The 13,645-nt window shown below is 46.1% G+C and overlaps 1 protein-coding gene across 1 annotated transcript; it reads left to right on the top strand.

Moving 5' to 3' along the window:
- The first annotated feature begins 7,929 nt into the window (after positions 1 to 7,929).
- LOC100282482 (aspartate carbamoyltransferase 1) lies at positions 7,930 to 13,288 on the top strand. The gene is made up of 5 exons (NM_001155391.2): positions 7,930 to 8,508; positions 9,091 to 9,230; positions 10,048 to 10,221; positions 10,324 to 10,560; positions 12,895 to 13,288. The coding sequence occupies exons 1-5, from the start codon at positions 8,058 to 8,060 to the stop codon at positions 13,000 to 13,002; spliced, it is 1,110 nt and encodes a 369-aa protein (NP_001148863.1). The 5' UTR covers positions 7,930 to 8,057; the 3' UTR covers positions 13,003 to 13,288.
- The last annotated feature ends 357 nt before the right edge of the window (positions 13,289 to 13,645 follow it).

Genomic DNA, 13,645 nt, shown 5'->3' with positions numbered 1-13,645 from the left:
ATGTCTACAAGATGGGTGAGACGTTCCTGGTAAGGTAAGGAAAGATACCGAACTTGTCAAGTAGTTCAGGGGCACCTACAGGGTTGTCTGATGTCCGTTGGACAAGGACAACTGTAGGTGGGCCTAATTACTTGGGAGGTTCCGTCACATTCAGACTCTTGACTTACAACTGACTTCGATTGGGCTAGGCTTGAAATGAGCACGCTTACTCGACTCAGGGTGACCACTATACCCTACTAACGGAGCAATCAGCTTAAGTCGGTGACGACTTAAGTCGGTGCGACATGCTCACGCTTACTCAACTCAGGGTGACCACTATACCCTACTAACGGAGCAATCGGCTTAAGTCGGCGACGACTTAAGTCGGTGTGACATGCTCACGCTTACTCGACTTAGGGTGACCACTATACCCTACCAACGGAGCAATCAGCTTAAGTCGGCGACGACTTAAGTCGGTGCGACATGCTCGCGCTTACTCGACTTAGGGTGACCACTATACCCTACTAACAGAGCAATCGACTTAAGTCGGCGACGACTTAAGTCAGTGTGGCATGTTCGCGCTTACTCGACCTAGGGCGACCACTATGCCCTACCAGCCAGGCGATCGGCTTAAGTCGAAAAACACCTTTAAACAGCATGGCGCACTTGCTTTCGTGTTGTTTAGGGTGACCACTATACCCTAACAGCGAAATAATTAGCTAAGATTAAAAGCTCTTCAGGAAAAAAAGAACGTTTTACTTGCTCGCACTAGGGCGTGTTCTGGCACCCTGTTCACAAAATATTCGAGTTCTAACACAACTGTCACATGCACATAGAATTCATATTACATCCTCTAAAAAAGATGCTAACACGATAAAAAAGAGTGCTTTGCAGGACATCACTGCATCGAAACATCTTTGCTGGCAATGTTTTTCACAGGTGCAACAGAAGAAGGACGGCTTGCAGCATCAGGCGCGGCCTTGACATCAGCAACAATATCGTCAGGCACCACGACACCGGGCCTCCTCATTAGGATCTGCCTAGCGCGAACGGCTTTATCCATAGCTTTGTCGTGCTAAGCCTTCAAGACGGTGCAACTGTCCTCTAAAGCTTTAACAGCCAGTTGAGCGGCCTCTAGCTCCTGCGCGACAAGCTTCTTGGAAGCGCGTAGATTCTTGATGGTGGAATCCTTGGTCGATAGCAGTTGTCCAAGTCGCAGAACTTCATCTTGGGATACCTGCAGCTCATGGCGGTGATGATCTAGGTCAGACATGGTGAAGTGGTGGCTCCTCTCCAAGATGGTCAAGGAGTTATAGGCGTCACGGTACAACCTGTCTAGATTGTCACGAGAGGCAACAAGTGCTCGCTTCTCCTCCTACAAACAGAAAACATCATTCAGTACCAAGGCAACAATAACATGGCAGGGTCAGCCAAGGAAGTTTACCTCATGCGCCATCTTTTCAGAGTCAAGCTGGGCATTAAGAAAGGAATTCAGAGAGCGTGCATCGTCCAGAAAAGCAGAAGTCTGGGCCAAGTCGGCTTGACTTTGAGAATACTTCTCCTCAAAGTCAGAGCATCGTTGAGCCATATCTGACAATGCAGCTGAAAGGGAATGCACGATTAAGAACAAGTTGATCAATCAAAGCAGCTAGGGAAGCTGTAAGCTCACTAACCAGCATTTGACGCCTTTAAATCATTGATCTGTTTATGGAGCAGCAATGGATTCCACTATATCAGAGATAGAGCTTGTTCAGGAACAGCGGCGCCGCATGACTTCAACTAGGCAGATACCCCATCAACAAAATCCTATGATCATAGACAGATGAGCAGAAGAAAGATAATTCGCCAGTATGTACAACATAGAGCAAAAGACTGACTCACCTAGAGATTGGAAAGGAACAACGGTAGACCCAGGGCAGGAGGAGCTGGGGCATGGCTTGACGAGGGAAGGTCAGCAGGAACAATCTGAAGAGCACTATCTAGGGTGACCTCAACCCCACTAGCAGACAGCAGGCTCCTTGCATCTAGCTTGCCGACCTCTAAGGCGACTTGTCCAGTTAAAGCTGTAGAAGCACGTGCTGCCGTCGCTCCATCGGACCGAGGTGGGGATGAACCGATGTGGACATCCATGGAGTCATTGGAAAGAGAGCACACCTGAACACCCTCGGGGGCTGGGTGTAGTTTGCACTACCCACAAGAGCTGGATCGCCACCAGCAACACACTCGGGGGCTGGGTAGCTGCCAGCGCCACCCTCAGAGGCTGGGTCTTCTGTAGTAGACACCTCTAAGGCTGAAGGCCCCTCAGCCACCTCCATGGGAGTCGGGTGACTCAGATCAACGTCTCTGGATGGAAGCCTGCCCTCCAAGGTCGACGATGCACGAGACACCACTCGGGTTACCTCTTGCCCGGCGGAATCAAGCAACGAAAGCCCACCATCTGGGACCTCTGAACAGACGGCTAGGATATCATCTTCAAGAGGCTCTTATAGCATGTCTTTGGGGATGACCTCCTCTAGTGCTTGATCAAAATCTGATATTGAAAGCCCCTGAAGACTGACAAGTGCCGACACAGCTAGGGAGGGAATATCGCTACCCCCCTTGCTGCCTTTATAGTGTCGGTTGTTCTTGCAGATCAGCGAGACTTCTTCTTCTTCCTCTTCGTCCTCGTCAAACATACAGCCAGCAGCATGTGCACGATCACAACCCTTTGCATCAACCTCAAGAATGGCCTCTGCCAAGACATCATCAGGAACCGGTACAGAAGGGTCGGCATCCTGATCCAAGCACGATAGTCGCCGAAGTCGCCTCTTCTTTCTTTTCTCCTCGACAGGTGCAGTCGGGCGGTTCACTCGATGTGGATGCTTTGGGCGGGCACCTTCGGGTTTCTGAGTTTCCACCTCTTCACCAAATTCTTGCCTAGTTGTGATGGCCATCGGCTCGGTGTGGGTAGAGTCGGATGATTCCCCAGCCAACAGGCTAAGCACAACATCTATCTCAGCGTCATCAGTGCTGGCTGGCATCTCAAAGTGAGTCTACCTCTCATCCTCGGGAAGACTCCGAAGTGGAGCAATCAAAGCCTCAATATCCTCAGGAGAGGGTCACACTCTATGACCCAGGCTACCGTCACGAGCAGGAGGGTTGGATACAAACTCAGAGAATGGCCTAAGTGGCAGCAGGTTCCATCCAAAATAGGCCACAGGAGCACCAGCATTTGAAACCCTGCCCCTCAGGATCATGTCCAGGCGACTCAGCAAATCTTCAGTAGGAATCCTTCTGTTCGTGACCCGTGTAGAATCGTTGACACCGCTATATAAGTAAGCGGGGTAAACCCTGTCCTTTAAGGGTTGAATGTTCTTGAATACAAAGTCAACAACTACAGCTTCAGCAGTTAGACCCCCATCCTTCAGCGAGTAGATCTTGGCAAGCAACACTTTGGCCTCTGTTATCTCCGGAGAGGTCGGAGATTCTATCCAGCTAGGTGTGCGAACATCTGGCTGCCTCCCCGACCGAGGGGGGAGAGATTTGCAGTGGTTCTCCACAATGAACCACTCAAGGCGCCACCCCTTGATACTGTCCTTGAGAAGAATGTCAAGATACTCTGCTTTCCTCCCCCGGCGAAGCTCTAGACTTGCGCCGCCAACAAGCTGGTGCTGTCCCCCAGCCATCCCGGGCCGACAATGATAAAGATATTTCCAGAGACCGAAGTGGGGGATAATCCCGAGAAAGGCCTCACATAGATGTACAAAAATGGAAATTTGCAGAATGGAATTAGGGTTCAGATGAGTCAAGTTCAACTCATAGAAATCTAGGCGACCGCGAAAAAAGGGGGAGATGGGAAGAGCAAGCCCACGAATGAGAAAAGGAACGTAAACGACAGATTCATGGGTATCCTCTGTCGGAACAGTGACACCGCAGCAAATCCACCAAGAGCAGAGCTCTTTTGGAAGCAAAACCCCAACTTCAACAAGATGAAGGAGGTCGGATTCAGAAATGATAGACGTATGGTTACCAGCGAATGGAAGCTGGCTGTTGGGGTCGATGGGCGGGATGATTGCAGAAGCGGTGCTCTGCCTCTTCCGCTTTGGCGCCATCGCGAACTTTCTGGCGGAACGAGCAGGATCGAAATCTCAGGGAAGCAGAGGAGTGGTTCGAAGGGAAAAAGTGAAGTTAGGGCTCAAAAAGCAAAAAAGCACGTCGGCGCGAGTATAAATGGGGTTTCCTGGGTCGGGCACTATTTCTAAAGTGCCAAGTCACTACTCGGGAAAGCAAAGTTTCAGGCATCACTCAGCGTTTACCTCTAAAACGCCGGCAGTATCAGTCATATGGACTAACTATCAAGCACGTAAACAGAAAAAGCAGCAAAAATACAACAATCACTTGGAGCAACTAAAGTTCTTCATTAATATTAGAGGGGGTTACACAAACTCAAAAGCCGACTCATTATGAGTCGGCCTTTCCCCCCTTTTTTTACTACATTACATTACATTACTTCACTACATTATTCTACTACTACTACTACTACTACTAATTATCTATACTAATATTTAGACCAGTGGCGCTTTGCCACTAGCCTTGCCGCTGCCACTGTCGACGTTGCCACTGCCGCCCTTGCCGCCACCGTCGTCGTTGCTGCCGTCGTCGCTTCCACCGCCACTGCCACCGTCGCCTTCACCACCGCCCTTGCCGCCGTCACCGTCACCGCTGTCGTCGCCGCTGCCGCCGCCCTCATCATTGTTGTCATCGCCGCTCCGCTCCTCGGACGAGCCGAAGGAGTTCTCCTCATCCGAGGAGACCTCCGACTCATCCGACCCCTTGAGCCTGGCGCGCTCGACGGAATGGATGTACGTCCAGACCTCAGCGGCTAACCCTTGGGAGTCGTCCGAGTCATCGGACGACACCGGGGGAAGCGAAAGCCGGCGATCCCTCGGACCCGAAGGAAACTTCCTCCGAGTACTCTAAATCACCGAAGTCCTCCGAGGGAGGACTTGGGGCGCGCTTCCGCTTGTCACCAGCACGACGGGGCGAGCCTCGACCTCACCTGCCTTTGCCCATGGTTGGATGGAGAAGAAGAGGAAGCTAGAGGAAAGCAACAGATGATCGAAAGATGAGTGAAGAGAACAACGTGCAAGCAGGCTATTTATAGATGCCGGAGGTGACCGTCCACTTCCTACCACGCTCGTCGAACAGTCACAAGTATTCAATAAGCAATTCAAGCCGCCTAAAAATGAGTCAGGCAACAGGCGCCGCTTCGCGTAACATGACACCATTTGGACCAAGGTCAACTGCTCGGGCGATATGATTACACCCCACGATCACATCAAGTTACTACTCCAGGACAGTGTGCTAAATGCTCTGCGTACCAAGACGCCCCTTGGTCACACCCATTGGGGGGGTAACCAGGATTTTCAAAAGATTTTCTGAAGAAGTCATATCCATACAGTATACGCAATGAATGTACTGAGACAGAAGGAAGAGGTCGGTAGAGATCGGAGGAAATCCAAATATAGCTACTGAACCGCAAGTCTAATCAGCAGAGGCATTGAAGCACAGAGCGGGGTGATGACTAGCCAAGAGCCATCTACCAAACGTCAAATCTGTCACCGATCAAATAAATTTCAGACCTAACAAGGTGTGGGTAGATAATATTGTTTGAATTCGCAAGAGCATGAGATGAAGACAAAATGCTGATTTCTAAAGCATAAGATGATGACAAAATGCTGATTTCTAAAGCACGAGATGAAGATCTTTGAGTGGATCATTTTCAAAAATCCACTCAAAGCTCGGGGGCTACAATAGATTTTTAATCCCAGAAGACAAAATGCTGATTTCTAAAGCATAAGACGATGACAGAATGCTGATTTATAAGGCATGAGATGAAGACCTTTGAGTGGATTATTTTCAAAAATCCACTCAAAGCTCGGGGGCTACACCCATTGGGTGCAGATTTTTAATCCCAGAGGACGAAATGCTTCCTTCTAAAGCATGATATGATGACAAGACGCTGATCTCCAAAGCATCAAATGAAGACCTTTGAGAAGACTGTTTTTACTGAGTCACTCAAAGTTTAGGAGCAACGCTCAATAGGTGCACCTTCGGCACGCCCATTGCTAGAGTGGAAATCATGCCACAAACTCGCGAGCTAGACCTAGAATCTTTGGGCCGATTATTTCAAAATCAACTCAAAGATTGGGGGCTTGTGGGGGACAGATATCCCTCGGGTCCACTAGAAGGTAAGAAGGCCTCGCGAGAGGCTTTAGGCCTGTTATCTCGCTAGACCATCCCTTCGTGGGCCAGGAGAAAACTGCTGGCGGAATGGGCCAACACGAGAAAGAAGCAGACTCAGGCCCAAGCGACTCGTTGGACTTAAGCGCTATCCACAGCGCCCACCCGACTTTCCTGCGTGCAGCGACCTTGAATATCAGAGCGAATTAGGAATAAGTTGGCAAGATTATAGGAAGATCAGTTCAGTCGGTTCACTATTGTTTAGGAACATATCATCATCACATATGCATGTAGTGCCCCATGGTCGAATATATAAGGCCTAGGGGGTACCCCATCATTTCCAAGTCAATGACCAACCCATATCACTAGTTTCTCTCCATTCCGGAGATTCCTCTTGTAACCCACCACATAAAGATCCTCACCAGGAAGTAGGGTATTACGCCTCTCCAAGCGTCCCGAACCTGTAGAAAATCGTCTGTCATCTCTCGTGCATCTCACACGAACCATTGAGTTATAGTCAACAGCACCGTCCTACCCAAAAGCACCGCGAGGGGTAACCCCGGGTGTACAGTCGGGCTCCAAACACCGACATGACGCTGCCGCCCCCGTCGTGCCGAAGGTTGGCGCCTTGCCGCCAATGCCCATCGTCGTGCCTAAGGTTGGTGACTTGCCGCGCGATGCCCTCCGTGTGGCTCGTGCCTAACCGTCGATGTCCTCCATCTCGACAGCGTCAGTCTCCATTAGGTCCCACGAACACGACACGAACTCGGTGGACATGCCTGTGAAGATGCCCGTGGAGTCAGTGAGTTAGAAAATTAGATGTATGTGCGTACCTTGTAGGACGTATGCAAGTCGGAGTAGCTGTAGAGCGTCAGACCACCGGCGGCGAGCAGATCCACCACCGCTATTGCTTTAGGGCCTCAATAAGAAGTTTTGTAGCTAGGTTGATGGGCGGATTAGGATGAGTAAAACGGCTCCACCCCGTAGCTGCTGAAACCGCTTTCCCTGTCCCGTATGGAGCGACGTGCATGGGTTGTTGGGCTCCTGTCGCGGTGCATTTGGTGCAGGCCCACTTACCATATCGTTCGTTGCTACGAACGAAAGACATAACATGCGTGGGTTTGTGTCATTGTGTGGGTGACTCAGATGCTCGCGCCCCGTGCAAGGCATGGATTCGCTGAGGACGGGGAGTGGATAGACGAATTGGATTAGATGTGATCGATGTGAAGAAAATGTGTCTTGTTGGTCATTTCAAACAATAGAAAATGGTTATTTGTAAAAATATAACGCGGGATGATCGTCAAAACTGGTGCTTTAATATAGTAGAGACATAACCAAAGATTGACGAACAATTACAATAATGTTTTTTTGGTGCTCGACAATAGAAAAATATAAACCATATAGTCCCGATAAATTTGTGTTATTGTAATTAACTTACAAGGCCACTAATTTCGAATGTAAACAATTAATTTGTTTATGTATTTCCAATACATACATAATTTACAAATGAAATACAATGCAATTTTGAGAAAAAACTAAAGTAGTTTAAGAATTTTGTTAGTATTGTAGATACAGAGGATCAAATTTAAATAATGTTGTTAGAGATGAAAAAGATATAAAAGATGAATTTTTTTAGAATATGTTGTAGATGATAGAGAATATTTTTTTAATATACGAAATTTAGAGAACATTAGAGACAGCCTAAGACCGGAAATTACTACCGCCAGCCTAAAATCAGGCAAAATCCCGCCGCCGCCTGCCGGCAGTGGCACTCGCAGACTCGCTTCTCCCCGAAAAACGGCTGAACCCTGAACCCTCACTACGTCCCGCCGCCTGCTTCACAGTTCACCCCGGCCATGGTCTCCACCGCTCGCGCCGCCCTCCCGACGCCCCACCTCTCTCTCGCTTCCTCCTCCCGCCGCAGGCCCCATCTGTTTTTCACGCCCTCCTCCGCACCTCGCCTGCGCGGCGGCGCTGCCACCTCCATCACCGCCGGCAGCTCCGCCTCGCCGCAGCAGCACCAGGTCACCACGCGCCTGGGCGACGTGATAGAGGCGCAGCAGTTCGATCGGGACTCGCTTAACGAGATCTTTGAGGTGGCGCGGGAGATGGAGGCCGTGGAGCGGAGCTCCCACGGCGCTCCCAGTCGCGTCCTCGAGGGGTACCTCATGGCCACTCTCTTCTACGAGCCCTCCACGCGCACGCGCCTCTCCTTCGAGGCCGCTATGCGGAGGCTCGGCGGGGAGGTGCTCACCACCGAGAACGCGCGCGAGTTCTCTTCCGCCGCCAAGGGGGAGACACTCGAAGGTGAGTTACTGAGCTTCAGCTGCTTTGTTGAATACTGTAGGTTAAATTATGTATGTATCGGTGACGGCGATGGGGTTGTTGGCTTGGAAAACTCGGTGTCTCATTTGTATTATGGATGCTGTATAGAGCGGGTGGCAGTGGCGAAGCTAGAGCGAATTAGAGGAGGGTTCAAATGCCTTTGCATAGTGCTAATATATAGGTGGTGCATATATGGTGAAAAGTTTGTTAAAATCACTGGTTTTATAAATTTTTGTGGGTGCATATGCATCTACAGCCTTCTACTTAGCTTCGCCCCTGGCGGGTGGTGCTTGAGCACACACGAGCAGGTGAGGAAACGAGCATACCAAGCTTTGCGCCAGTTTACAATTGCTAAATTCCATTTCCCACAAAATCCCAGTCCCGATATAGTCAAATTTGATATTAAAACTGGATTGAATTGAAACGGAAGGAAAATGATGTAGTGGATTGCCTCTTCCATTATAGAATTAAATTTGTTCTTAATGTACATTTCAGATCAACTTTTACCAATTTCTGTATCTTGTGTGAATTCGGGGCTATTAACTGTGTGTATCCATGATGCAGATACCATAAGAACCGTTGAGGGTTATTCTGATATTATTGTTCTGAGACATTTTGAAAGTGGAGCTGCAAGGAGAGCAGCATATACTGCGAATATTCCTGTTATTAATGCAGGTGATGGGCCAGGGCAACATCCAACCCAGGTAAATGTTCAGTTTCTGACCCACCCTCCTGTCCTACTTTAAAAAATGGTATTGTCAATTGGCATCATTGGATGTTAGCTCCTGAAACAGTAATTTTTAGTTTTCTAACATTGGCACAAGAGCTAAAAACTGGGTTTTAGCGAGTGACTGTCTAGTAATTGGTTGGGATCCTGCAAACTTATCCAAGAGCGACAATGATCTTCTGGATGGCTATTTTGAAGTTTGGGTACTTTGGGAGGTTAAAAAGGATAGGAAGGTGCACTTGGACTTGAGGATGGACACTCCTGCAAGGGCTTAGACTGAATATTCTTGTAGCATTTTCTTCACATAGTTTCTATCTGTGTTCCTGGATCTGTCTGGTGGTCCATTAAGTATTTTGTTATATGATATAGCATAGGAGGAATGAAAATGACCACAGCAAAAAAACAAAACAAAACAAAACTGATTCGTAGTTCTCCTTAGAACAGACTATGTACTGGCATATGCTTTGTGCCATTTGTTCACAAATTAACTAGGGTTATTTGTGTTGGCAACTTCGTGATGGCAAATTCTAAACCTGCAAGAATGTCTTCCGATAGATCTGCAAACATATTCACAGTACCTACAGCTAATTGGTTGTAGTTATTTACCCAAAGGTTCATGTGGAATACCCAAATATCTGCTGCATCTCGATGATAAGCAAAGTCAGTCATAATCGCTGGAGTGCATTTCTATATTTGTATAACAACTTGCTTAAATACCTTTTGTGTTGCATCTATCTTTTAGTTTGAAAATTTACAATATCATTTCTAACTCGCAATTTCATTTTTTTCTTCAGGCTTTGTTGGATGTTTATACAATAAAGAGAGAAATTGGCACACTAGATGGAATAAAACTTGGTTTGGTTGGTGACCTTGCTAATGGGAGGACAGTTCGTTCTCTGGCTTACTTGATTGCTAAGTACCAGAACATTAAGATATACTTTGTATCTCCAGATGTTGTTAAAATGAAGGTATTAGTCTTATTAAAAAAATATCTTTGACTTTGTTTCATTGTCCTCTTTTTTATTGACACAGAATAAATGGAATTATGTTTGTTTTCATTCTGTCCAAAGGATGATATCAAGGACTACTTAAATTCCCAAGGTGTTGAATGGGAAGAATGTTCAGATTTGTTGGAGGTGGCATCCAAGTGTGATGTTATTTATCAAACACGTATTCAAAAAGAAAGATTTGGTGAGAGGATTGATCTTTATAAAGCTGCTCGTGGTAAGTACATTGTGGATAAGAAGGTCTTAGATGTGCTGCCAAAGCATGCTGTGATCATGCATCCCCTTCCAAGGCTTGATGAGGTAAGAAATTGTCATTATCAATGAAATAATTTTCACAGTATCCAGTGAGCTGTAATTTGTTGTAGGCATGGCCAGATACACAATTGATGAACTAAATGTCATAAATGTATTTATGGGATACAAAATAAGTTGCAATATAAAAACATAATGCTACTACACATATGAATGTACTGTTTATCAACCAAAAATAGAAGAGCACAACAAAAACAATTTGCCATCCACATACAAAAATACTGTTCATCAACCGACAAAACTATTTCACATGTAAAACAGATTGCAACATAAAAACTGAAAACATTGTTTACATGAATTTTTTATACGATATAGTATTAGGTGCTGTTCATCAACAAAACAATGATCCTGAAAATGGTTGCCAACAGACAGGAGCAGCCAGCCCTGTCTGACCTAAGCCAGGTTAGGGCTGCCCCTGCCAGAGGCCAGGGCGAGCTGCAGCTGGCTGGGTGTGGCCAGCAGTTGCCTGGTCTGGCTGGGTGTGGCCATGTCTGTCTGTGGGTGGCCAGGCGTGGCTGGTGGCTGACCATGGGTGGCTGCATCCGCCCGGATTGCAGCCCTGGCCAGTCAGATGGTGGCCGGGTGTAGCCAGGTTTGGCCACGTGATGATTGGTGGTGACTAGAGTTGGCTAGGTCTGTTTACCTTCAAGGAACGGCTGGTGCAGAGGTCGGGAGCTCCACAGACTCGCCCAAAACAGAAAAAAAACGCGGGCAAGCCATGTCTGGCTGTTGGCGACCAGACACGACTGGGTGGCTGCAACCACCCAGATTGGAGCCATGACCAGTCGGTGGCCAGGTGTGGCTAGGTTTGGTCACACAATGCTAGGCGGTGACTAGAGTTGGCTAGGCCTGTTTACCTTCAAGGGATGGCTGATGCAGACAGAGGTCGGGAGCTCCACAGACTAGCAGCAAAATAGAGAAAGACGCCGTAGAAGGCAAAAAAAAACCCTGGGTGCCCGGGGGAGATACGTGCTATTTGTCGTGGAAAAAATGACGAGTCGTGGGGAGTTTTAGCAACTTCTTATTTTTAGGGCTAGTTTGAGAACTCCATTTTTCCAAGGGATTTATATTTTCCAAGGGAAAATGAACTAATTTCCCTTGGGAAAATAGAAATCCCTGGTAAAATGAGGTTACCAAACTAGCCCTTAAGGAGTTATTTTACCAAGGTGTTGGAGGGGTGTTTTTTTCCTTTTGCCAAAAAACTCAAATTGGGAGTTCATTTACAAAGCTCTCGCAGTTCTTCTAACTATAAGTTTAAACTGTAATTTTCTGAACAAGTTGCTAAATTTTTGACAAATGCTTTTGACAACAACTTTATAAATAAATCCAGCATATCACATAACCGCACAATTACCACTACTACAAGTTGGTCTTTAGTTGACATGTGGATGGAGTTGTTAAACTTTTATTTTTGGATTAGGTTGTAGTTACTGTGTCAAACTAAATAGCTTGGTATAAGTAGATATTAAGTACTACCTCCGTTCTCGAATATTTGTGGTCGGCTAGTTCATTTTTGAACTAAAACACGACAAATAAAAAAGAACAGAGAGAGTACCAATTTTTCATAAGTATACATGTGCTGTTCCAATGTCAAAGACTCCTGTAAACTTTGGAGCTGCTTAGCCACAAGATTGCTCCACAGCTGGTTCCAGTGGATATCAGACTATGGATCTTTGAAATAGTCAAGAGTTGGTATGAGTCTATCTAGAAGTTGGCTGGAAACCACATTGAGATTTGGAAGTTGATGGTTGGAACCTTTTCACCTTTGTGTCATTATTGTGCATATTTGTTTTTCCATTGAAGTGCAATACAAAATCATTTAACATTGGGGAGAAATTATTATATTTACCACATAACTTGATAAAATAACTATGATAGTTACTGTATGATCAGCAATCTTGGTTATAAATAGGGGTGACAATGGGTTCTAAATTTTATACTATAAAGTTTAAGAATCGGATCTGATTAGGATCAGACCCTATTTCTATTCATTTTTAACTAAAATTTATTTAGGGTCCTACCATTTTGTGAAGAAGCATTTGGATCGTGATCCATTACCACCCCTAGTTATAAATTCACATGGAGTTGACACACTCTTTTGCATTTTTTATGTTTATTGCTACATTTGTCACTGCAGTCTAATGCTAACCAAGAAATTTAGGACAGATCTAGTGCCGGAGGCTCCGATATAAGTAGGGTCTAGGGAAGGGATAAACTGAGGCAAGCCTCTCCCGCAAATGCGTAGAGGCTGCCTTGAACCTGTGATCTGAGGACAACGTCCTTCTTAACCAAGATATCTAAATGAGATCATTTTTTTTGCAGATCACGGCAGAAGTCGATAGTGATCCAAGAGCTGCATATTTTAGGCAGGCTAAGAATGGCCTCTACATAAGGATGGCATTGCTCAAACTTCTGCTTGTTGGTCACTGACATATCTGCTAGTGTGTGAGCTTGTGCTGCGTCAAGGGATGAGGAAATGTACTAATAATCAGCAGCTCCTGTCAAAATTCAACGTTCCTGCGCTGTCAGGGTAATAAAAGTCTGGATCCATGCTGGAGTGCAGCAAAGTTTGGCATGGCCATGTTAATGTACAAATGGTGTTCGAAATAGAGTTTTGCTGTTCTCATGTGATGTGAGAACATGGAACGTCATTGATTTGCTTGCACAAATTCATTTGCCGGCTTCAGTTGATGATTATCTGATACATTTTTAGCAAGCATGGTCGTTGGTGGAGAAAATCATGAAGCTAGAGTTCTAAGTTTTTAGAAGACATTTAGATAAGTCATTTTGTTTATTATTTAGATTAAAAATATTTTTTAACTATTTAAATTGATATTATAAACTAGAGCCCTACACTGGAGCTGGAACGTGGAGTCATCCCAAACATTCCCTTAGTATTGCCTCTAAAATTTACCTGCATATGATACTTTGGTAGGACAAAATCTTGTGCATGATGTTAGAGTATATTAGACGTGTTAGAGTATATTAGGCAACTCCTGATATGGTTGGTTTATGATTGATTGTAATCCTGGGATAACCTTCCTTATATCTAGGATAATCTTTTTATCTCTAA

The sequence above is a fragment of the Zea mays genome, chromosome 4 (assembly GCF_902167145.1).
Source record: "Zea mays cultivar B73 chromosome 4, Zm-B73-REFERENCE-NAM-5.0, whole genome shotgun sequence".
Lineage (NCBI taxonomy): Eukaryota > Viridiplantae > Streptophyta > Magnoliopsida > Poales > Poaceae > Zea > Zea mays.
Note: the sequence above shows the minus strand (reverse complement) of the source record. Positions and strands in the feature narration are given on the sequence as shown.